Source organism: Gobius niger (genome assembly GCF_951799975.1).
Source record: "Gobius niger genome assembly, chromosome: 17".
Taxonomy (NCBI): domain Eukaryota; kingdom Metazoa; phylum Chordata; class Actinopteri; order Gobiiformes; family Gobiidae; genus Gobius; species Gobius niger.
The window spans coordinates 27,781,388-27,807,625 of NC_136868.1; the positions used below are offsets into that span (position 1 = coordinate 27,781,388).

The 26,238-nt window shown below is 44.3% G+C and overlaps 1 protein-coding gene across 19 annotated transcripts in view; it reads left to right on the forward strand.

Annotated features, from left to right (window-relative positions):
* lrrc7 (leucine rich repeat containing 7) overlaps window positions 1–26,238 on the forward strand; it is a 137,710-nt gene that overhangs the window by 106,944 nt on the left and 4,528 nt on the right. For 6 of the 19 annotated variants that reach the window (XM_079575640.1, XM_079575625.1, XM_079575638.1 and 3 more), the window contains 14 exons: window positions 233–443; window positions 3,877–4,371; window positions 4,452–4,679; window positions 4,759–4,990; window positions 5,062–5,409; window positions 6,057–6,302; window positions 6,407–6,493; window positions 10,385–10,600; window positions 12,306–12,446; window positions 13,287–13,406; window positions 14,718–14,985; window positions 15,098–15,393; window positions 16,744–16,839; window positions 20,937–21,011. In XM_079575640.1, coding sequence (XP_079431766.1) covers window positions 233–443; window positions 3,877–4,371; window positions 4,452–4,679; window positions 4,759–4,990; window positions 5,062–5,409; window positions 6,057–6,302; window positions 6,407–6,493; window positions 10,385–10,600; window positions 12,306–12,446; window positions 13,287–13,406; window positions 14,718–14,985; window positions 15,098–15,393; window positions 16,744–16,839; window positions 20,937–21,011 — 3,059 coding nt within the window. The remainder of the gene's footprint in view (window positions 1–232; window positions 444–3,876; window positions 4,372–4,451; window positions 4,680–4,758; window positions 4,991–5,061; window positions 5,410–6,056; window positions 6,303–6,406; window positions 6,494–10,384; window positions 10,601–12,305; window positions 12,447–13,286; window positions 13,407–14,717; window positions 14,986–15,097; window positions 15,394–16,743; window positions 16,840–20,936; window positions 21,012–26,238) is intronic. The other 13 variants (XM_079575632.1, XM_079575633.1, XM_079575635.1 and 10 more) reach the window with 9 other exon arrangements.

Below are 26,238 nucleotides of genomic sequence, written 5' to 3' on the forward strand. Positions count from 1 at the left end.
CCCTAAATCGCAGCTGGTTACTAAATCTAAGCTCGTCAAGGCTACAAGATTCTTATTCTGAATTTTGTTGATGTTGACGTAGACAACAAAGCAAAACGTTGAAATCACAAGCACTACTGTTGTTCGTCTGATGCAAGCGTCGCGCTCACATGATGCGAGGGGTTAAGGTGACTTTCGGTATTTCCGGACTCTTTCTGAATCCTGTCCAATGTGGTTTTTTTTCTCCCCGCAGAGTCGACGGATGACGAGGTGGATAAAATGCACTGTCTGAACCACAGCGGCTCCTCTGCCACATATTCAGACTATTCTCCTTCTCAGGGCTCCTCCGGCTCCTCCAACCCCCCCAACGCACACAACATGTCCCATACGCACCAACACCAACACCCCCCCACCATGGTCCCGCCCACGAAAGAGCAGCCACAGCAGACGCACTGGACCAACAGGTAAAGAACGTGCGTGTGGACCTTGCTCAAGCTGGGTGTCCAGTCCTTTTACCTTCATGCACTACCTTTGCACAATAAAGATGCTTTATGTTCTGAGGATACTTGAGTAACAATGGGACTAGTGCTTAAGGGCCTATCTCACCGGCCCTGGAGACTAGTTGGAGACTCGAGTTGCCGCTGGTCACGGAGATGTCTCAGAGACGTCCCCTGGAGATAAGGCAAGTCTCCAGCTAGTGTTGGTGAAAAGGAACATATTAGATTTCAGCGGAGACTACAAGGAGACTTGAAAAAGTCTCCGCATGGTCTCCGAGAGGTCTCTGCATGGTCTCTGAGAGATCTCCGAGGGGTCGCGAATACTATTTGTTCTCCTCAACCTGTGAGACGTTTCGGTGACGTTCCTGCAATGTCTCTGAGAACTGTCGGATACCAAGGAGATCCATATGACTCTTTGAGATGTCCTTGGTGTCAGACAGGTCTCAGACACATTGCAGGGATGTCACAGAAACGTCTCACAGGTTGAGGAGAACAGATAGTGTTCGCAATAATGCCCCACCTGCTTGAGACCACATAGACCTCTCGGAGACCATGTGGAGACTCAGCAGAAATCAAACCTTTTTGTTTTTACCAAGAACCTGGAGGATGGCGATAAGACTACAATAAAGGGATTATTTCCAGGGGACGTATCGGAGACATCTTGGTGACTAATGGCGACTCTTGTCTCCAAACTAGTCTTCAGGTCAGATAGGGCGTTTGTATGCGCGCGATCATTCTGAGTTGCAGAGATGTTGCGGAGACTGAGATAGGCTTTTTAGTTCATGCATCTCGGAAGCAGAATAGGCTTTGTGTCATTGGGTCAAGTAATGAAGACGGGAACTTTGTTTTCTATTTTGAACAAAGTAGTTGAAATGTGTTACCACATGCTTGGGTGCTAACGGGATTACTGAAGTCATCCGCATTGCAGCTCTGCAAAAATGACCTGATAATTAATTAACAGTAAGTAGAAAGAAAACCATCTAGTCATGACTCTCCATAAGCATTACTGAACGCCTTCCCAGTCAAACAGCACAGAGATGCAAATACTTACATTTATGATGTTAGGGGACATGTCACCAAATATTTCTTTCTGAGCTGATCTCATGGGCAAGCCCAGATTTGGGAAGACCGCATAAATGCAGCATTAGAGCACACCCTGGATAGTTAGTCATCAAGAAGAATACACATTTTACTGTATTGCTTAAATGTTTAATTTCCTTACATTTCCTTACCCCAGTTATTGTTCGCATTAAAAAACACACCTATAAATGTGACTTGAAACTTTTTATTTGGCGGGACAAATCAAATCAAGCGCGTGTTAAGATAAGATGGAGAATGGAGAAATGTACTTGTTACATTCAGCTCTTAGAAACACTCAGGGTGTGCAAATAGTCAGGAAATGTGAGAAAAAAAACAATTGCATAGTAAATAGTGACATCTTATATACAATGACTACCAAAAAGTGTAACCAGTAAATAATAACAGACTATAACAAAAAATGTTATAGTCAGTGTTAGCAGTGTAGGTTTTTAATCGATAATTGATAAAGTGACCCAGAAAAGTGATGTAAATACAGGGATTATTGTGTGTATTCTGCAAATGGGTAATTGCACATGTTACTTTGCAGTCTTGTCGTACAGTCTGACAGTAGTGGGGATGAAGGCCTTGCGGTAGCACTCCTTCTTGCACTGAGGGTGCCTCAGTCTTCCACTGAAAGAGCTGCTCAGCTCCTCTACAGTCCCGTGTAGTGTAGTATACAGAGCTACATGCAGGCTTGAAGATCCCTGCCTAACACCCATCATGGTTTTCAAGTGATATTCCTGGAAGACAGATCACAAGAGGCACTGCGAAGTTTGAAGCACTGTTTACTCAGCACAAAGTCTCAGTTGACTTGGAAATACACTTATTGTACCAATTTGTGATTTGTACAATCACAAAATACCTTCTTACAGCTATGAGTAGTACTCAGTACACACATACTGTATTAGTAGCAAATAATGAACAATGACAAGAGTTCACAAGCTAGCATTACTTCCTGTAACTCCAGTGTTCAGTGCTTTGGCACAGTTACCGCACTTCCAGTGATGCCACGAAACTATGAATAGCCAGTGGTTGTCTGGAGCCCTGTGACTGACTTGCCATTCTTCCTTCAGTTCCAGCTCTGGCCTTTCTATGACTTTTAACAGATGGGGAAACACAATAGATGAAGAAGAAATCCATACTGCCTTATTGAGAGAACCAAGTCTGAGTCAACAGCTATTTTGCATAATGTTGTGTAAGCTTATAATTGCGTAACAAACCTGATTTCTCCCAGTGTTTTTTTTTATTATTTCATATTAAGCCGTGAGATTCTGGCAGTAAAAAGAGCAGCCCACTTGATGTTTTGTGTGTGTTTTTTGTCTGCATCTGTACCTCAGGCACCATGAGGTTACCAACTGAGTGAAGGTCATAGGCTCATCAGGATGCTGCGCACTGATGTTAGTCAATCCTCCCTCACTCCATCAAAGAGTTTCCTCCGTACATTTATATACTGTAGGCTTCACAAAGACAGACCAGAGAGCAAAAGCCGAGTGGAAGTCTTGTCAAACATACAGTTAAACATACTAGGTTCAAACAAGGCCTTTCCTGTGTCCACCAGCAGTTGTACGCAAACTTAGCGTTTTATCCCACATGTAGACCCATTTTCACGCCCTCAGTTTTCAGCGGTGTTAAAAGTGATTATTCTTGCTTTATGCGTCTCAGGTGGAACATTGCCGGAGGATAAGAGCCCGCTGTGTTTCACATAAAGTTATTTTTGTGCCTGAAGTGTTGCTCACAGCACAGTCTGTGAACTCAGTACCTCCAAACAGGCCGCCTTTAGTGCAGGCAGGAGACATCTGTTCTTACGTCACACGGTGCGGCGGCACAGTAGCGCAGCCGTTACTGCTCGTGCTTCACAGCTCAAAGGTCCCTGGTTCGATTCCCACCTGGATGGGGCCTTTCTGTGTGGAGTTTACATGTTCTCCCCGTGTCTGCATAGGTTTGCTCCGGGTACTTCAGTTTTCCTTACAACTAAAAACATGTACAATAGGCTAGGATGCATGAGTGTGTGTTTGAGAGTGCACATGGGGGACGACGGATGCAAATTAGCCAAAGGCTACAATCCGGTGTGGCGTGTTTACATGCATGAGTCCCATGTATGTTCATTAAAATGCACTGCCCCGACCAAATAAACCAATAAATAAATAAAATAAATTACTGTGGGATCTAGCCAGGCTTCCTGTTTTTATACTCAAAGATTTCTTTGTTTTCTTCAATTCACAATTGAGTAGTAAAGACACTTGGGCGGGTCTATGTTGCCCTTGCACGTTGTGTGTTATTATTATTGTGACATTTCTAACAGTTTATTTCCTTGCTGCAGACTAGCACAGTCCTTCCCAAAGCCCATCGACTCCAAGCCCCTGCTATCCCAGAGGGAAACCCCACCGTCTGGGACGCTCCAGCAGCGAGGGGACCGCCGCCCGCTCAGCGAGCCCTTTGACTGGGCAGAGGCTCCGCACTATGACAACACAGGCTTTGACGCTGAGGAGTCAGCCCTGGAGCCCTCCTCTTCCAGCCAGGGCAACCCTCCACTGGGCTCTAAACCTCGCAGCCAGTCCGCCCATGGCCGCAGACCCCTCCTCAGGCAGGAGCGCATTGTTGGGGTCCCTCTTGAGCTGGACGCCCAGACCCTTCCCTACCACAGCAGCCAAAGGCCAACCCCCGAGCAGGATCAGTCTTCGTCAGGCGCTCCCAACCCCTGGCAGAACTGGACCAGGACTCCCAGTCCTCTGGAGGACCGCACGGCCTTTCCCTCCAGACTAGACCCAACGCCCAACTCTAGCCCCCAGCCCAACCGCAAAGACCTGGACCCGCGGTAGGTGATAGCAGCAAAGATTACTTGCTGTTTCTTCGATGTTTCATAAGTTTTAAAAGCCTCTGTTTTGTATTCCAAAGGCGTGCGGATCCGAGTGCGGGTCCACTGCCTGGCAGCTGGACATACCATGACAATCAGCACGAACAGTCCAGGAAGGATCAGCTGACAGTCTCCGGGGGAAACAAGGTCACTGTGGTGATGAGTAGAAGCTCAGACCGCCTGTCGCCCATGATGAGGGAGACCAGGTCCAAGTTCAAGAAGTCTCAAAGCATTGACGAGATTGACATTGGCTCTTACAAAGTCTATAGGTATGTTCAGATTTCTGTGGCAAAATAAGCAAATGCTTATCGAACATCTTGTAACTTTCGTACTCCTGCCTCCCTGCAGTATCCCAGTGGACAGCTACAGCTCGTCCATCGAACAACAGACCAGTTTGGACCGGCCTGAATTGCCCGGGTCTATGGAGCAGAGTAGCATGTCCCGCTCCCAGTCTGCTCCAATGCTCGACGATGAGCTGGGCTTCCCGGGACATGGGGTCAACCAGATCCATCCAGGGCAAAACCAGAAGCCTTCCATACCACACAAGGCCTACCATTTTGACCAGAACTACAACCCACAGGTACACAACACTTTCTATATCCATAAGTGATTATTTTATCTTATCGCTCTCATTTCTACGTATTTCTTCAGGTAACTATTGACCGGCGAGTCCCTCCTCCATTCCCCAACACCCCAGACTACATGAACCACTCGTCCAAGGCCATTGAGTACCTGAACCAGCCTTCTAAGACCCTGGCAAAGGAGCTGGTGAGCCCGCGGTACCGTGACTATCCCCCCATAGAGATGTTTTCCTTCCCCCAGCCCCCCCAGACTCAGGACGGCCCACAGACGCAGTCCCAGCAGCAACTACCCTCTCAGAGATCCAGGCCAGGCTTCCTCAGGCGGGCAGACTCTCTGGTCAGCTCCACCGAACTGGCACTGTTTCGCAGGGTTCAGGAGGCCCAGCAGGAAGCGCTGCAGGAGCAATACAGGCAGCAGGTAAAGTGGAAGTCACCCATGTTACAAATCTATATTCTATTTCTATAAACGTTCAAAGATCACAATCATTGTTTCTGTTTAGTCCATGAGTGGGAAAAGTAAGCTGTCTATATGTCCCTAAACCCACACTGCAGGTTGTAGCGTATGTTGCTACGTCACATAAGCAACTAAAACATGCTAGTGATACCAAACCTACTTCTTATGATTAGCTGGACTCCGACTTTTGTTTACGGCCCATGGTTGGGCAAAAAAAAACAAAAAAAACAAGATATGCTACTTACAAACACTAAAACCCTGCCCCAATATTTAATAACTTAAGCGATTTGTTGTTAGCTACCTTTTTCATCTTGATTGGTTGTGATTGGCTATTGGCTAAAACAAGGCATACTTGCTCCAATGAAAAGCAAGTAATGCGTTAAAACTCTGTCCTTTTCACAAATGATTAAAACAGAAGCCATTCCAGATTGATATTACAGAGCTAATTGCCGTTTGCCCAGCTCACACCCCACCCCCAACCAGTTCCATTGCTTACTTTTAGCTATTGCTCTGAATGAAGTGTAGAGGGCGAACGCATCTTCAGTTGATGATAAAGTTAACCATGTACTTTGAACCATACTCACAGGTATTTCCTTTCATTTCATGTCCAGATGGAGCCTCCTCTCTACGGCCGAGCTCTGGCCTACTCCACCATCATGGACCAGTCTGCCCTCTCCAACATGGCCGACAGCCAAACACAGATGCTGCACAACAAACGCAACGGCCGCTATGATGACGACTACAGCGCCTACCAGGACCAGAAGAAGCCCATGATCGGGTACCCAACTAAGAGCCTGACGCAGCGGCGCCCCCTGTCTGCTCGGAGCTACAGCACGGAGACGTACGGGGCCTCACAGGTAAAAAACAAAAAATCTATATTGTCAAGTTAGTATCATATATTCATGTATTTAGCCGGGGTTAAATACATGGATAATAAAATGCTTGTGATCTGATTTTTTAGATGCAAAGTCGGGATTGGAGTGGTCTAAATGCTGGGTCGAATGTCAGTGGCTCATATTCTTCCCAAGTGTTACAGGCAGAGAAAAGTGTAAGTGGGTGGCTGTCTCGGCAGAGCAGGAATGATGTGTTTGACGGTGGTGCCCATTGACAACAGTCAGTTTGTTCATCTGAAATGTTGGTTCATGTTTCTGTGTTTGGTGGTTCTTTGGTGTTGGTTTTTGACCTGGTCTTGGGTGTCGTTGGTCTTGGACTAGTCATGGCATTTTTCACCCTAGTCCTTTCATTAATTTCAATGGCTGGTTGCAGAGAATTGTCTCAGGGTTGCTGCAATTGAAATGAAACAGATATTGTGGAATGGTGAATCTATTTCAGTCATAATAAATAAGTTCCACCTCTGCCCATATTGGTCTGTTTTATGACCCTGGAGCTAAATGTGTGTGCACATATGTCAAAATTGTGTACATATTGCTGTACATTAGACCAGTTGAACTCATCTGGTGTACCATCGAATTATCAGTACAAGCCGTGACCCATGTCAAAAATTATCATTTGACCAACAGTCCAAGCTTGTGACCCATTAAATATGGTTTTGGCCAATAAATATTTGATTGGAGGAGAATTGATTTACATAATATCCACATCATAATGTGTGTCATATCCGTATCAACAGATCATAAAACATTGTACCACAACAACAATACAAATGGATCTACTGCAATAATTTCACTGTTCCACTGACGTTGTTTTAACGGCTGTGTGCATGTTGTACCTGTGTGACCGTGGGTTTCTGGCTTTCCCTCAAGACCTGCATGACTCACCACTAGACCCTTTTTACAAACTAGGGTCTTCGATCAGTGTTTTCCAACCTCAGGCCGTCCATGGGGGAGCGCCAGAGATTGCAGGGGGGCCTTTAGCTTTGTCAGGTCATCAAAAATATTATTTGAGAAAAGGATATGGTAAACATTCTACACAGATGATTGGAAAGGAAGTGAAGTAAACTCTGAAATAAGGGCATGTACAGTAGTTACAAAATGCCAGCAGAGGGCACAATTCACCCTCTCGCACTCTGGTGACAAGAGAAGGCATGGGACGATACACAATAATATTGTTATTGTGATAATGCGCTTAAAAAGGAAAAACACGCACATCCAATCCAAATAGTGTGCAGGACCAAAGTCGACTATGAAGATGAAAAAGAGAAAAGTCCGCACAACTGGACAATTGGATTGTCTGAGGAAGGGCGTAGGCCCGAAACGTTACATGTGGTGTAAGTAATAAACGCTTTTTCTGGGAGCTACTCAGTTGTGCAGACTTTTCTGCGTAGGTTTCCTCCGGGTACTCCGGTTTCCCCTACCACTAAAAACATGCACAATAGGCCAGGATGAATGATGTGTGTGAGTGAATGGTGGTGGTCAGAGGGTCCGTTGGCGCAGACGTGTGTAGTCGCGAAAGCGCCTCTGACAGTCTCCCCCAGGGGAAACTGAAGCTACAAACGTAGTTTACACCACCGAGTGTGGAATGAATGTACAATTGTCTCATGTAAAGCGCTTTGTGACTATATGTCTGTGAAAGGCGCTATATAAATAAAGATCTACTTCTTCTTCTTCTTTCTCTTTTTCATCTTCATTGTGATAATGCGGCCATTAATCGATTGGCACATTTTTTAATAACCGTGATCATGACGCTAGAAGATAAATCGCTAAATACACCAGACATCCACCGCCGGTCCGGCCTCTGCTTGTACCTTGGTTGCGAGACGTGTTGGGATTCACAAGGGGTTCCCGACTCCCCTAATCAGCCTCTGTCATGGCAAGTAGACACGTGAACCAGGGGGTGAATAACTCCACACTCAGACTTTACGCCCCGGAAGAGGGAGTCTGAGGTGGGGGATTTTGTTTTTTATTGCCAGCTAAAGAAAACAAAGTTGAAAGTCCCACATGCAGAACATGTCAAAGAAAATAAAAGAGTCTGTGCCGAGAGCCAACGCTACGAACTTGCAGGTACACCCATCTGAAAGACACCCACCTGCATCGTTTGTAAAGCTACAGACAGACGAACTTAGCGCAACAGAACATGCTAAATTAAACGTGCTTCAGTCAGAAGCATTATCAAAGTTTGTCTTCTTTATCAGGCAGGAAGGTTGATTGATTGATGGGATGCTATCTAGTAGCACCGTATTGTTTCTTCTGAAATAATTACACCAACCTTAACCTTGAATTTTCAGTTTAGTTCATTTGTGTTCATATATTGCTGCCTTATAAACCAGGAATGAAATGCTCTCTTTTGTGTCTATGGAAAGATCAGCTGTTTTTTGTTTTATACTTAAAAATAATTTTGAATTCAATAGTTTTGATGATGTTTTGTTTAAATATTATATATATTATATATATTTCGGCTACAGTAGTACCCACCTCTAGACATAACCGCCACAGAGCATTGAGACGTCCTTTCCTTGTCCTCTGCGCTGCTTAGTTTTACTTAGTCTTCCCTGGCCTCGAACTACTATCCATCTTGCTGTCGACTTGAGACGGGCTTTCTAAAAATAGCCACAGAACGTTCTATCTCTGGGTTTATAAGACGCACCTGGTTATTTTTAGACGGAAAGTGTCAGCATTTTCACTACAGTGTCTCTCTTTTTCTTTCTCTTTCTCTTGCTGCCGTTTTGTTGAACCCTTCCCAGCGATAGTTTTCCTATGTCCTTGGGCTTGACTTTAACACTAGCCAGCAGCTAGGCAAAAACAAGGAGATTTCAAATGTGGCAAGGCATTTTTGTAGAGGTGGTGAGTAAGTAAGTTTATTAAAATACTATGCTAGTTGTTTTTGAGGATCTTTTTCTTACTTGGGTAGTCTTTCTGATAAGAACTTATCTTGAAGATAAATATGCTTTCTACTCCACCATATTTCTATAAAAGTTAACGCTAGCTACATCCTCTCTCTATTTTTAAAGGCTTGCCCCCTCCTGAAACAGGTGGCGGTGCTGTGCAGATATGCTCTTAGTGTGACTGGCTCACCACAAGGAAGGAGGTTTGTCCCTGTATAGTTGTCATACCGGTGGTAAATTTGGGTGTGATCTTTACATTTGTAAAGTTATGATTCACAACCCTTGAATATGATTTGTACTTATATTTCAGTATTTTCTGAAGTAAATACTTCAGTACTATGTATTTTTACTTGATTAATGAAATAAAGTACATTGACCACCATGTACTTTTGCCACGTGTAGTGAATGCAAGCTCTTTATGTCTGAGGCTCTCTTTATAAAATAGATTTTGTTTATTTAAAGATTCATCAAGTTCAGAGGGGGAAATATGAATAACAGTAAATTACTATAAAAAGTAACATCACTGCAACCAAAAGCATGTTGTAATTTTACCTCAAAAATAGTCTGTTTTAGTATATTTAGTATATTTTAATGTTGAGGTTGGAGGCAGGTAAGAATCATATGGTAGAATTCCAATGATAAGTCCGAACCTGAGCAGCGTGGCGGCAGCGCGGTCAGGTCCTAGGTTCAATTTCCTTGGCTTTTTGTCTGCTGTTTGCATGTTCTCCCTGTGTCTGTATAGTTTTCCTTCGTGTGCTCCAGTTTCTCCTACCTCTAAAAACTTGTACAATAGGGTTCCCCCTGGGGGCAGGGCTTCCCTGAAAAAAAAGATTGTGAAATTTCAGTGGGACGTTCCTGGTTGTATAACATGTGATGCAGACAGGATTTATTGGGATTTGTACTGCTCTGCTCAAACTGTGATTTTGATTCATTTAGCATGCCACTGAGATCTAAAAAGGACTAGCCATAGCAGCCAGGGAGCAAAAATGATTATTGTTGGGAACTATTTTCAGAGGTGCAGATGGAAAAAAACAACATCCCTCCTGTTTAACTAAATGTATGGTTATGCCTGGATGAAACTGTCTGTGGACTGTATCATCTGATTCAATAAACATTAATTATTGAAGCATTAATAAGCATTAACTATTCCCCCCACAGGCGCGTCCGGTGTCGGCCCGTCCCACAATGGCTGCCCTTTTGGAGAAGATGCCCCCTGACTACACGCTGGCCACATGTCCCGAGAAACCATCCGAGCCGGACACCATCAAAGTCCGTCCAGTGGTCCCCCAAAAACCAGAAGACATCACGTCCAAGATGCCCCCGGACTGGAGACAGCAACTGCTCCGGCACATTGAGGCCAAGCGGCTGGACAGGGTACGGACCAAACCCCATATTATGCCAAAATCTGACATTTTCAACTTTAACAACGTTACATTTTCACTAAAAAAGGAATTGGTTGCTAAATCAAGTCAAACTAACCCACTTAAGAAGATCTCCTTAAAGCCATAGGGCCCGATCTTGTGTCTCAAAACGCAGACGATAGCGTTACATTTTGCGCTCAGTAGGAGCACTTTGTGATCTTGCCACTCCAGACTTAGCGCATTTAAGTGGGTGGAGACACACATTTTCCTCCACCCAGATCGACTCCGCCTCCAGGAGAGTGGTTGTTGGGGGTGAACATGTGCTTTTGTTTTGCTTCGCGTTCACGCCAAGCGCGGCCGATCCGCGCCACAGCGGACGCTGTAGCTCTTTTTCTCTCGAGACGTGAACATGGTTTAGCTCAGGATGGGGTAAATAAAGTTTTTAGTTTGACCTGTGAGAGCCTAAGGCTTAAGAAAGAACGCAAGACAGCGCAATGTAAACGAGGAAGTGAATGTCAGACGTGTTTTCATCAGTGCAGTCACCTCCTCTTGTGACGCCCCCTCACAGGTGGCGGAGGCGAATGGCACATATAGCGCCACCACTCGGAAAATAATTCGCCAAGAGCCTGCGCCGCCCCGTGCGCCGCTACAAGATCTGGCCCATGGTGGAAAAAGACCCAAACATAAACAAACATGCTAGCTAACATGCTTCTCCTGCTCAGAGGGAACTGTTCCATGCGTCTCGCCAAGCCCTACAATGTGTGTATCTGTCTGAGTTTGTCCCAATGCATGTCCACTTCACTGTTGCTGTCAGCCTGACCCAATGTAGTGACACACAATGCTTCAGGAACTGCATTGTGACCCAAAATCTACAGTACTTCACTGAAGAAAACAAGTAATTACCTTTGACTTAATTGTCTCTTTGCATGATGTGGCTACGCTAGTTCAGCTAACCTGATGTTGCAAGCACCAGAAGGCTACTTCCTGTCCTTTTTTTTTGTTTTTTGTTTTTTGACAATAACAGACATAAAAGACAACTTCAGGCTACTTCCTGTCTTAATTCAAGCTAACATTCAATACAATAATAAACAAAATAATGTATTATTTAAATAAAGACAATTGTTTTTATGCAGATTAGTTGAAATTTGCGACACTATTTCAAAATGAACAATTCATCAAATAATGTTTGCCTTTAGCTTCACGACAAAGGAGCCGACCATTATAAACACAGACTCCTCCACTGAGCTCTTTACATTATAACATGCAGTGTATAGTAGTGACATGCAGTGAAATGCGTGACAGTCGGGTTTGGGTGGGTCAGGCTTTAATAATTTGAACGGGTCTAAGCTAATCTAATTGGAAATGAATTAGGACAGGAAGGCGCTTACAATTTCAGGTTAGCGGAACTAGCATAGCCACATCGTGCCACAAGCTAATTCTACCCACTAGAAACAGATTATGCATACCTAAATAACTGTGATAAAACCCTCTACACACTTCTTCAGATTTGTAATGTACACTAGTGTAAGCTATCTGAGTGGTTCACTTTGTGTGATTAGCCTCAGCTAACACTCTCTGTGCTTTCAGCTCTCTGCACTGCTCTTGTCTTGGTTTATAAGTGTCTTATTGTTGTTGTTTGTGGAGCTCACAGTGTGATGTCACCACGCTGCAGCCCCTCCCATTCACCCATGTCATGTGATGTTGTCTCCTCCAATCAGAGTGGTGTCCTAAAGCACAACACGCTCACGCTGGGCATGCTCTGTCAGGGCGGGGGGCACTTTAACCTTTACAATAACAATAAGCATGAGCCCCCTGCTGGCCGCTGGCTGCCGCTACCTCCGCCTCCGAACACCAACTCTGTGAGTATCCGCCATCTTCCTCCAACTTAGCCATAATGCTCATTGTTCTGTGCATCTCTTGATGTGACAGTGTAGCATTAGCTTATCAGGTTAGTGTCAGGCAAAATGATGACTACAGTAGGACAAGACTGGTCAACAACTGCTTTTTTCTATTGGCTATCATACAGAAATCTTTGATTGTATCCAGTTTATTACATGTCAAAAATGCTGTGTTTGGTTCATGGGTTTTTGTTTTTCTTCACAAATGCCCATTCTATTCACTATTAAGGTAAACTGTAATATCTTAAAAAGTAGTACAACTGAAAACTTGTGGATGCAACTGGATGCACCTTACATTCAAGGCAAGATGGAGACCTTGTCGATGGAGCTCCCAGCGCTTGTTGCACTTTAATGTCATCTCAGCAGTAGTTCATAAATAAGGCCGTGAAGATAATGTACATGAAAATATTCCGAACAGTTAAGAGCTTCATTTGTTTTGTATCCATTCTCTTACTTCCGTACACACCTCGCAGAGCACAGGCGCCTCCTAAAGGCCACTGGTGACTCATGTGGATATAAACAGCCTGAGGGTTGTGGGACATCATGGTCTGAACTACAGCGCCAACAGAGGCCATTACCACGCAGCCTGTCATAAAATAAAGCTTGCAAACACAATACGGAATGTACCTCTTCATGTTTATTAAAAGGGAGTATGTAGCATTTTCTCTGATTTGTACTAAAATACACATTCACAACACAAGACAACAAATATTAATTAAAAAGCTGTAGAAGTTCACAAAAGTTGCTTCGTGCAGACAAAAGTTGCTCATGATTTTCTGCCTCTGTCTGTGTCGCCCTTAGACGCCCTCCCAGCAGTCGGCCATATTGGATAACGACCAGGAAGGAGGGTCAGCAGGGAACCAGTGGGTGCCCTACTCCCTGGGCCGGAGGGATGTGCCACCGGATAATCTCATGAAGAAGGTATGAGCAAGAAAAGGTCAAATCAGTCTTTTTAGTTAAAAGAAAATTAAAGCAATGCTGATTTTTAAGCCGTGAAGGTCAGCCAACTTTAGTTTCTAGCTCTCACAATAGCTCCTTTACCGTCTGATTCTTCATGTGGATTAATAATAACCACAACTGAACTACATTGCACTGATTTAGACTAGTACTTATTTGTAAACAATTAATAGCACATTTCAATGTAACACTTTTGTAAAATAAAAAAGTGTGTGTGACATGTTTCTCCCACAGAGTGCTGGTTCAAGAAAATAAATCCGATTTTTGATGTGCTATTAATAGTTCATGTAGACCGCTACGCATGCGGGTGACATATTTAAATGATGGACAGCGTCCGTTGTCCAACTACATCAGACAAAAAACACAGTAGCAAATATTCATTGGCTACGAATCAAAGTGGGAGTACAAGTCCAGGAGGAAAATTAAGGCAACCACTAAGAGCCTTAGCCTGTAGTCACATGCTGCCCAAAAGTTTAGGGACTTGACACTGTTGTGGATTTTCTTACTTAATAAAGCTTAAGAGATGTTGTCTAGTCAAAATGTGAGGTTTATTACACATGCATTGCGGAGAGGTTACACACAGCGCCAGTCCATGGTAAGTTCTGCCCAAGTCAGCTTTGGCATCGCCTTATATAGGTGAGCACACCAAAGGCAGAGGAGCATGACAGGGGTCATACAGTTGATGTGTTTATGCAGATCTAATGCAAATACATAGCTACAGGTTTTGCTAAAAGGGGACAGACCTGTGGTGTCCTTAGGTGTGAGAGGCCTGTGGTGTGATGTAGGAAGCCAGCGCTCTCCAAGAGTTAGGTGAATCTCAGCATTCATCAGATGGTTTTGTGTATTGATAACACTGTGGCTGGCTTTAGACAATAGTAACTCTGACTAAAATTGTCACAACAACACTTATATCAAACCGGCGCCCCTCTGTTCGAGAGACAATGCATTCACACACAGTAATAAATGAATCCAGTGTAAAAACCCTTGTTAAATAAATCTCTGAAAGGCTTTTCTGCAAAACATAATGCAATGTTTTGTATTATTGATATAAGACACTGATGAGCACCCTCTATTGACCAGCCGCCACTGGTGGAGACCTCCTGCAATCACTTGTACCCCAACCAAGAACCAATTCCTTAGGCTTTCATGTAGTTCAATTTAGAGCCTTTTTCTATTGACACGTTGAATACGGCATGGTATTTATTCCTGTGCCATAGAAGTTGCAGCTTCAGCGAGCGTATTTCCCTCTATCTTTTTGCTCTTTTGTCCCAACAGAGCGGCCACGTCCATAACACATCCCATCAAACGCACAACGCCATGATCGTCACCACATCCTCCTCTGCCACCATCTCCCATCGCGTGGGAGGGCAGCAGGGCTACGACAACATGATGAACAAGGGGGGGCAGCAGGGCTACGACAACATGATGAACAAGGGGGGGCAGCAGGGTTACGACAACATGATGACTAAGGGGGGACAGTACCAGCCTGGGATGCCCCTGTCGGTAGTCCCAGCGGGGCAGTACCAGGCCTCCATGCAGCAAGGTGAGTTATATCTAGCACAATCATGAGAGTTGAGTTGTCGTCTGTGTCGCTCTCGTCAGCAATAGCTGGTTTGGCGCTGTCACCAGACCTACCCCTCATGTCTACCTTGCAGCTCCCGGACAGGCCTACTCCAACTCAGGCTTACCCATGGCCCTGTCGCCTTCAGGAAACCAGCCGCAGTTCCCCTCTCACCAGCCTGCACTGCCCTCCACCAACCCCCAGTACCACTCCAACCAGGGTATGAGCCACTCCAACCAGAACGTCATGCACACCAACCAGGTGGTCATGCACAGTAACCAGGTTGTCTCGACGACCCACACCACACACCACACCAACCCCCGGCCCCAGAGCGCGCGCTGTCTCCTGCAGACGAAGGGCCAGAAGAGCACCGACGGCTACCAGGAGCAGGTACAACACTTCTCACCACGTTCTGTCAGTCATAGCCCTCCCTCTAAACTGTTAGCTCTTTAAATGAATTCACTAGCCTTATGTTGTGCTCTTGGCAATTAGTAACTGGTATTTGTGTTGACCTCTGAGAAGGAAAATTGCATTTAAGATAAGATAAGATAAACCTTTAATTGAACTCCCAATTACTATTTTCAAACTCATGGCTGATCAGAATGGTCCGTTAGCATTTCATTAGCTTGTGGTTATAGCATTAGCCGTGTTGTTTTGTTTTCAAGGCTACACAAACTTAAAGGTGCATTATGCAACTTTTTATGTGGAAAAGCAGTGACCCAGCAGCTGTATGAGTTCTAGGACGCGCCAGTATGAATTCTTTGGAAGGCGACTGCTGACGGAGCCTCTCAACAGTAAGCCTAAAAAACAAGTGATCCTGGAGCGTTGTAGAGACCACCAAGATCGATTGTTTTTTTTCGCATAAAAAGTTGCATAATGCATCTTTAAGTTTGTGTAGCCTTGACGTACAAACTCGTCACTTTCAAGTGAGAATTAAGTGACTGTTCAATTGTCTAAAACACAGCATTATGCACATTTACACATGGACACTAACTTTACACTGTATTGTATTTTCCTTACTCACACTAGGGTGATAAGTAGTAGTAGTAGTAGTAGTAGTAGTAGTAGTAGTATAACGGAATTTGTTAAGTTGTTGTTTAGTATATTGTTCACTTAGACAATTGTGGGGGAAAACACTGTGCGTCTAATAATAAAGCATTTCTATCAGTTTGATGAACTTGCAGGCCAGTTCTCTACCATTTCTGTTCAAGAGACCCAGAAAAGTGACCCTGCAAGTTGTGAAATGGGCGCATAAACTCATCCCGGGGTAGAATTCTGATGCTACAAATATGTTAGGAATGAGTTTGGACCAAAAGTTAGTGTTTTCCTCTTTGGTTGTCATTATTGAACACAGGCTTGTCATTCTAACCTCTACAAGTTTGTCTACATGGCCTATTCTAAACATACATATACAAAAAAAGTACTTAACAAATAACAAACTGCAATTAGCTTTTAGTCCACTTTTCGATGGTAACGTCTGAGAACGCTCAAGCATGAGTGGAACACGGACCACAGTTTGAAAACCATGCCCAAAAGCTGACAAACTGCACTAGTTAGAGTGCGCTCGGTTAGACTACCACCATAACTTAAACTTTTTCAAATATATTAAAACCAGTGCTATTGATATGGATGTACACTCTTGATTCTGTGTTATTTTTGCATATGGGCCTTGAAGTTCTCAGTAACTAACCGATGTCTTGTACTTTTTGGCTGAAGCGTAACCACGTGTGCTCTCTCCAGCAGCTGTGTGTGCGGATAGAGAAAAACCCCGGCCTGGGCTTCAGTATCTCTGGAGGCATCAGTGGTCAGGGGAACCCCTTCAAACCATCCGATATGGTACGACCCGCCCCGGACCCCCTCAGCCAACAATCGTGGCCCCCCCCACCTAGCAACTTGACTAAGGGGGTTGCCATGGAAACTGCTGCCGGTTACTGCAGCGTTGCATCTTTTTTTCCCTATTCCCTTGTAACTCTATGGTATTTGCAAACTGAGGTTATTCAGTCATTTTCTGTGCGTTGTTCTTGGCATGGATTTAGTTTAGGCGACCCTTTCCTCACCCCCGACCCTGTCAAGTTCCATCTGAATTGAATTAACATGCAAATTAACCTCTACACTGTGTGCCAAAAGAGAGAAAGAAGCATGTAATTAAGTCCTCACTCGGGGCGTGTCTAGACTTATTTTTTACACACTTATACACATTAATTTGTGCTTATCGAATACAATTTCCCTTTTTCTGTTAAAGTGAACATATCATGCATAATTAAGGCTTAAAAGCAGTATTATTTTTGCACACCTCTGCATTGGCATTTTACAGCCTTGAAGTTTGAAATAAGGTCTGTGTGTAGAAAAGACAGTACGGACAGAGACACTAGGCCAGTCAGGATTTGAAATCTCATCACAAAGCAGAGGAAAGGGAAGCTTTCACTTTTGGCTACCAGTAGGCATGCAAATCAATGGCACTCTGATGGAAATATCAGAGTATAAGTGTATATGAAAGTAGACTAAAGACTAAGACTAAAATCTTTCAATCGCCTCATAATGTCTGAATACACAGGCACGTGTATAAATAACATGCCTTGCCTTGCCTTCCAGGTCTGGGCTTTTGTCCATGTGGGAGAAGCTCCGTGAAGCTAAGAATATAATTAAACATGTTTGAATATGAATGTAAAAATTAACTTCAGGGTTAAATTTACACTACATTTTTTAAACATTTTCGTCAAATAAATAAAGCTACACTAATGACGCAACAAAAGCCAGGGAACAGAAGTCAAAGCACTTCAGTGAATGAAGTGAAATTCTATTCCAGGTGTGTTCTGATATAAGGAGCAACTTTATGAAAGCTCTGATCAAGCTGAAAAACTTGATTTTGCATGATATGTCTCTTTTAATGTTTTGTGATGTGCGTATCTAAAATTGAATTGTATTTATTACTGACGCTCCTCTGTCCTCTCTCAAAATCGATACAATCCATGGGTGAAACTGACACCAGTGCCCAAACATAGTGTGTTTACTTGCCCTCGAGTATCCCGGTCATTAGTCATATCCTGGTTATGGCATTATTCTGGATATGAAGTTTACCAGGACACTCATATCCCTGTTTCAATGAGCAACTACAGTATCCTGGATGATTAGGCTCCAGAGTGGGGCGGGGCAAATGAATGAATTTGGTAAGGAGCTAAACGCGTTAGCAGTGTTACGCAGTATCCACGGAAACACACCTGTAGGGCACTGTCTCAGCTTTAGCAACAGTTGTGAGAATTGGACACAAATGCAATGCAGGTTTATGCAGAGCAGCGCTGACAGACACTGGAGCTACTGTGGGGCAATATTGTATATAAAGCAATGTTTTGTTTATTTTAAAAGATAAGATAAGGTACCACATAATTGTTGTAGAAAAGTTTCTGCTCCTGCCGTATCTGTTTAAGTGATCCCAGTGAGAGTATCCTGGTTTCTCGTAACCTGGATATTGGCATATACAGGAAACTGAAATCATGATAGAAACCAGACAAACCAGGTTTCTTAAAACCCCTGTACTCGAGTGCATGTAAACACATTCAGTGTCCAATCCCAAGTGTCCCAATGCGTTTTAACAATATGCATAAGGTACTTTTTGGCATCATCCGCTCCTTTGACCGATAACACACAGTCATTTATACAGTAAACAGGTGAGGTGGGTGTTTGAATCAAGGACACAACAACAGAGCAACAGCTATTTTGACTTTGCAGATTGTAAGCTTCATATACAGCTGTGGGAATTGATTTTTTTTCTCACGAGACATTTTAAATACTTCATATTAAAACCTCAAAGGGATTGCTCAGTATTTTGCAGTGGCTGTAAGTGCGACTCTCGGAGAAGCAGGCCCGGCTCGCACACTAGACCCACTTTCACAAAATACTGTCCTCTGCTCAATCTCTTTTACAATAACATCGCCTCCAACGCTGTTATTGTCCGTAGATTTCCCAAAGCAGCATTGTGTCAACGCCGGCTTGTCGTCACTAACGCTTTCACTACTTTCCAGCCGCTAACCGCGTGCCCTGGCCATACAGTGAGCTCCATAAGCAATTTAAAGCTTAAATTGCCACGTGTAATTATGCGGCTCACTGTATAAACCCCACCACGAAACGACTAACCCGCTTTTCCTCTGTAGTTTTGAGTGTGATCTATGTTTTTTTCGTTTTTTTTATATACCTGTCAATCTCCGTCTCACTCTTGTTCAACCAAGCCTCTTGTTGAACCGTCAGTGTCCCGACCTTATATGTGTTCTTTTCAGACAAACATCTTTCAGCTTTGGGTGAAAAGATGTTGGTGAATTTACAATCTCTGCCTTGGGTTCAAAGTGGGAGGACCTCAGTGTTTCTGACCCCTACACCTTTTCCCCTTTTCTCTGACTTATCCGCGCCACTGGCAGTGCAGCGGAGTGGACTTGGAGAGCTGTCAGTACGGCACAAAGCCCCCGGAAGTGCTTTGGGAACATGAGCAAATAGCAACGCATTCATGCTTATAGTAAAATGCTAAGGCGTGTAATTGATTGTTACCCCTTCTTAAAGTCATACAGAAATACTTTGCTTTTGGCTTTTCCCATATGGGGTTGACCATATAAGTGTAAGTAAATAAGTAAGCAAGTAGTAGTAATAATATTTCCGGACCATGAAAAATTACTTTGTAGATAATATCATTGCCTGATCCTTTACCATAAATTCATCGAAAATACAAACAATTATGGTCCTAAACACATTCAACTGCATGTATAGCGACATTTTAGTCAAGTTTTAACAATTTATCGAATAACTTAGCAATATAAACATTTTCCATCATAATCTAATGTTTGCAAAGCTTTAGAAACACTAAATTAGTAGGTTTGTTAAGTTTGTGGCATATCGAAATGGCATAAGAAAACATTATATATTTCATTTGCTGATACCCTTGTGAACACGATAAGGTTTTTCTAACTTTGAACTGAGACTCTAGGCCAGGGGTCCCCACCTGGCGGACCTAGGTCCAGATCCGGACCTCCAGAGGCTTTAGTCCGGACCGCAAAGCCTTTTCATCCACTCAATGTACTGAGAGGTGCACTATGCAACTTCTTCTGTGAAAAAAAAAGCATATTTGACCTTTTTGTGACTCAGTGGTGTTAGGAGTGCAGCATGACACCATTGCTTATGACGCTACACGATCAATTGTTTTTCGGGGTTCGTACCAGAAACTAGCCAGAAACCACAAAACATTTGATTCTAGAGCATCATAGAGGCCACTGTGAGGGAAAGCAAAGGCAAAGGTGCCATGCTGCCCTCATAATGCCACTGAGTCAATAAAAAGTCAAATATGCACAAATATCAAGAGTTTTGTTTCACATGAAAAGCTGCATAGTGCGACTTTAAATGCTATGGCTGAATTAAAAATGATCTAAACCAATTTGAATAACATTGAATTGTTATTGGGGACCCCTGCTCTAGGCTTTTAACTTTTAACTGAGATGTATTGAAGTATCTTGCCTCCATAGTTCTTCAGCTGTCAACTTCTGTGCAGCATTCTGCTCTTCTGCCACCAGAGGGAGCCAGACGTCTATACAATGTCCCCCTGAGCAAGAGAAGTATGAAAGATGAGAACAAAATCTGTCATAACTAGGCCTAAAATTATGATTTTGATATAAAAAACAAAAAACAAATGTTCACTTGCTTGTGCCGCTACCTCAGTTCACCCCTCTCCACTGCCAGTGACCCGCTCCTAGGCCTGACTCTCCCCTGAGCTCATCTGAATCGCTGTATTCCTTACGTAGCTATATCAATTTCCAGTTTGCTCTTGACTGTGAAGCGACTCAATCGGAACTGTTGCATGTGGCTAAATTGAGAGCGTGGGGTTTTGGAAGAAAGGCAAAGATTCTAAACCATCGTGTCCCTGTGTTGTCCTAACGGTGTATCATTTTGACTTATAGGGTATCTTTGTTACTAGGGTACAGCATGACGGGCCCGCTGCCTCCATCCTGCAACCGGGAGACAAAATACTGCAGGTAAGAGAACTGTCTGAAACTTCATTGGAGACGCTTCAAACTGTCTGTCCAGCTGTGTTCTTGTTTTATGACTTAGAAAATAGGTCCTAGAGGAACATTTTCTTCAGAAAGTTTGTAAAGTAAATGCAAGTTACTAACAGGGCTGGGTACGTTTTTTTTAAATATTATTATTATTTTATTGTATTTTAGCGGCACTTGGTTTTAGATACCAATACCTAAACCAGTGGTGGACAATTCATTTTCATAAGGTGCCACATAAGACGCCTGAATTGAGTCGGAGGGCCGCATCAGCAATAACTCAAACATATTCTACAACTTTATCCTATTGTGCATTACACTAAATTGTGTATTTTGAATATCTGATACTGGTATTTAGTAGGAGTATTATTTTCTGAAAATATTTAGCCATATCAAGCCAAGGACGCGCATGTGTGTGCATCGCTATTTAGCTTATTCAACTTCTTATACTCATTAACTTCCACCATTGCACTGAAAGCACCTCTGCACTTCCTTCAAACGGAGTTTGTGGGAAAAAGCTCCTAAATGTTTGTGGCCAAACCACATTTGCTCTGCCCGGTCCCGTCAGACCTGGAAGCTAAGCAGGGAAGGGCCTGGCAGGACTTGGATGGGAGACCGTTTGGTAACACCAGGAAGCTGAGCGAATGTAATGTGTGAGTGAGTGGTTGGTGGTGATCGGAGGGGCCAATGGCTGGTTGCATCGTTTCTGTCAGTCTACCCCAGGGCAGCTGTGGCTACAATAGTAGCTTTCCACCACCAAGTGTGGAGTGAATGAATAATGCAATGTAAAGCGTGTTTGAGTGTCCAAACAAGCACTATATAAAACTGCAAAAATCATAACTCTGCAAAGGAATGGGCTAGAGAAGCCTAGAGATATGCCCTAAAAGTTCTGGGCCGGACTGAATCGTACCAGGTCTGACCTAAACAACACTTTTTTCAACACCTATACTAGCATATTTGACATATAGAACCATAAAACAGAACAATAATGTTAATCAGGACTGCTGCAAGCCATTTTGGTTTAGATATAACAGTATTATAGTTGGTGCCCCCGAGAACCTGAGTTTCTCTGCTCCGCCCCTGCAGCTGCGGTGCACTTCAGCTCAGACTTGTCTTCCCTCTCTGCACCTTCCCCTCTTTCGTTTCCCACTTGCTGCTGCGAGCACAGGCTCCAGAGAACACTACATTATAGTGTTGTCAGGAAATCGTAACTTTGCAGCAAATTTACTACGTTTGTATGAACAGGCCATGCAGTCTCCTCGTGCGGCACAGAGATTCCTACGTGTGTTGTACAGTTGGTCACAAAGGCCATATAACTCTTCTTTCTCAATGTTGCTCGCCCATTTTCGACAAAGTATTTAAGCGCTTTCTTATTGTTGGTAAATGGTTCACTGTAAATAACAGTATTTATTCATCTTTTCGCTAAATTAAACACTGTCTTTTTATTAATTGAAACCGGAAGCGCATCCATCACGTGACCGCTTTATGCTAGTTTAAAAGAGCTAGGCCCACAGCCTCAGGGCAGAAGCTGTGGCGCAGTAGTCGGGCCGTGGCCTAAGCCTTGTGACATCTGGGACGTGTAAGTGTCGTTTTATCTGTTTGTCCATTTTAACTTAATCCATAGTACGCTAAACTATTTTATTCTTTATTCACAGGGGACCTATGTTTACCCTTTTCTTTTCTGTACTATTTGAGCTCGAAATAAACTTTGAAAAGCCAACTGATTCTCCCTGGTGATTTCGAGGGGGCAACAAAATCTTGGTGTTTCTGCCCGGTTGGATTAAGTTTGTGGATGACCTGGATCGCAACCGTGGATTGTGGCTACCGGAGCGCGTGTGTGGACTATATTCGTGAGTGGAATACGCTACGAGAGACGCCAACACGAAGCTATCACGGAGCTAATGCTAACGGAAGCGAGGTCAAGGAAGACGACACAACCCACCGCAAGTCACGATCAAAGCCAAGGTAAAAGACTTTCCAATCATGCCAGACTTTAACGAACAAGTGTCTGAATGGGAAAATATGCTGGAAGAAATCGAGGGAAAGCTAATTGCCTTGCCTGCTTCGGAACTTCCTAAAATATGCACTACACTTGAAATCAATGTTGAAGATGAAGAAAAAAACTCACCTCGCAAATTGAGAAGGCTAATTCTGCAGCATTTGGAGTGTGAGGATGTCACGTCGCTTGAAGATGGAGGAATGTCATTGTTATTGGAAATAAATGACAGCATTGATGAACTGAGAAAAACGCTGTCTACGTCTGGTCCCACGTCGCCACGCCGCCCTCTGGCGGACACAGCTGGTACTGCGCCCAGCAACACGGAACCTGTGGTAAGACCACGCACCTCTGCCACCACGCTTACTGCCGTTAATAATTTCACTGAAAGAACTCAAACTGTTGTTCACCCAATGTATAGAAAAGACTTGAAAATTAATGGACAAATTGGTGAACATAATCAAACGGATAAGCTGGGATATTCAAGTTTAGAAAGACAAATTACAAAAGCATTAAAGAAAGGATATGATGAATGCGAAATTATTGACGCAGTCCTTCAAGCTATTATTCCAGGAACAAAACTGCGAAGTTATCTGGAAAGTAGAGATGATTTGTCATTGAAAGCTCTGAAACAAATATTGCGGACTCATTTTGTTGAAAAAGATGCTAATGAGCTGTACCACTCCTTAACTCGTGATGCACAAGATCACGGAGAGACTCCAGTCCAGTTTCTAGTTCGAGCTATGGACTTGAGGCAACAGATACTCTTTGCTTCAGAAAGAGCAGACACTGGCTTGAAGTACAGCCCAGAGCTCATCCAAAATCAGTTTTTGCAAACCATACTTACCGGACTTCAAGATGACACCATCCGTATTGACTTAAAGCCATATTTGCAAAATCCAAGAATAACTGATGAAGTTCTGCTGGAGAAAATGACCGCCGCCTACAACCTGGAGATGGAGAGGAAGGGCAAGCTGTCAAGCAAATCCAGAGCCAAGGTGTTAGCGGTGAGTAATGATCCACATTTCACTGATTCAGAGAGCAGCAGTTATGACAGTAACTCTACCAGTTATAAAAAGCAAAAGTTTGAAAAACGTGACACATTGATGGAGAAAGTAGACCAGGGGAACAAAGCAATCTGTGAAGCCATTCAGAATCTCACCACTCAGCTGTCAAGCCTGCACCAGCCACCCGGACAACCACCACCATGGGGACAAGCCAGCCACAGCTACAACAGACCACCGCCAAGGACACGCCCCAACCGGCAGTGTCACCAGTGCCAGCGGACCAATCCAGGGGGGAAATGCGACCACTGCTACAAGTGTGGGAGCATAGACCACTGGGCCGTTGGTTGCCGCAGAGCGCCTAGGAACACCACAGCCTCCACCAACAAGATCGAAACCAGCGTACATCTTGGTAAGAACACAGACATATTCTGCACCACAGCGCCTCTCACTGGTAAACAACATCAAACTGCTAAGCTGGTGGGGAGGAGGTGCCTTGTTCGAGCCACAATGAACAATGTTGACACCAAAGTGCTGTGGGACACTGGCTCACAAGTGTCCATTATTGGAGATGAGTGGAAGCAGAGACACTTACCCCATGTTACTGTGAGGCCTGTGGAAGAGTTACTGGAAGAAGGAGGGCTGGATCTGTCCGCAGCAAATGGGACAAAGATTCCATATCAGGGCTGGATTGAAGTGAAGTTTGCACTGTCACAAGATGCTGTTGCTGGGATGAGTGATGAACCAGTAGTTGTTCCTATCTTAGTCGCCTCTACAGATCTGGAACGTCCTATTATTGGATTTAATGTAATTGAGGAGCTGGCTTTGGCAAATGAGGGTCTTGGAAGCTGTTTTCCTTCTGGTCACATGGTAAGGAGATTTTGTTCAGCACTTGATGTGGGTCAGGAAACTGCGAGGGCTGTTCTAACTGTTTTACAGAAGCCGTCACCTGAAAACAACCCCCACATTGCTCGTCTGGGAAGAATGCCAGTTACTGTCCCAAAGAGGAACGCCATCCAAGTGCAATGCAACTACCTACAGCAAGGTTTGCTCTGTGGAACTCACGTCGTGTTGGAGCCTAACCCGGAGACACCGTGGCCCACAGGACTCAAAGTAAGAGAGCAGCTCATTCAACATAAAGAGAATACGAGGATTAAGGTAACTGTTGAAAACACAACAGACTGTGATATTACTCTTTGTGGCCGCACAACGCTTGGCTGGTTACACAGTGTTGATGCTGTTTATCCACTAGAGCCCAAGTCACCAGAGGGCAGTGCCACATCCTCACCGGAGCAGCCCAGTCAAGCACCACAGAGGGAGCCCTGGGTCCCGCCTGTAGATCTGAGTCACCTCTCGGCAGAGCAGCAGCACAGAGTTCGTCAGATGCTGGTGGAGGAGGGTGACGTGTTTGCCAGAGACGAGTGGGATGCTGGTTGTGTCACTGGTTTGCAAATGGACATTAATTTGAAAGACTCTGTCCCTGTCCAGAGAACATACAATGCCATACCCAGACACCTGTATCAGGAAGTCAAGGCTCACATTCAGGATTTGTTGAGTAGAGGTTGGGTTCAAAAGTCCTATTCCTCTTACTCTTCACCGGTAGTCTGTGTCAGGAAAAAGGACGGCACTCTCCGGTTATGCATTGATTACAGGCTGCTGAATGAGAAGACCTGGCCAGACCGTCATCCCATCCCCAGGATCCAAGAAATCCTGGAAAACTTGGGTGGAAACTCCTGGTTCACCGTCCTGGACCAGGGCAAAGCATACCACCAAGGCTTCATGAGCGAGAAGAGCAGACCATACACAGCCTTTATTACACCATGGGGACTCTATGAGTGGACCAGGATCCCTTTTGGCCTCTCAAATGCCCCGGCTGCTTTTCAACGCCACATGGAGGGATGCCTGGGAGATCTGAGGGATGAAGTCTGTGTGCCCTATCTGGATGATGTCCTTGTTTTCAGCCGCACATTTGACCAACATGTGGAAAACGTCAGACAAGTCCTGCGGCGACAGAGAGCCTGTGGGATGAAGCTGAGAGCCGAAAAATGTGAGTTGTTTAAGCCACAAGTAACGTATGTTGGTCGTGTGATCTCTGCAGAAGGATACAGGATGAACCCAAGAGAGGTGGAGGCAGTAAAGGCGCTCACGTACCAGACCCCAGCTACAGTGAGAGAGGTGAGGAAGCTCCTGGGATTCTTGAGCTACTACA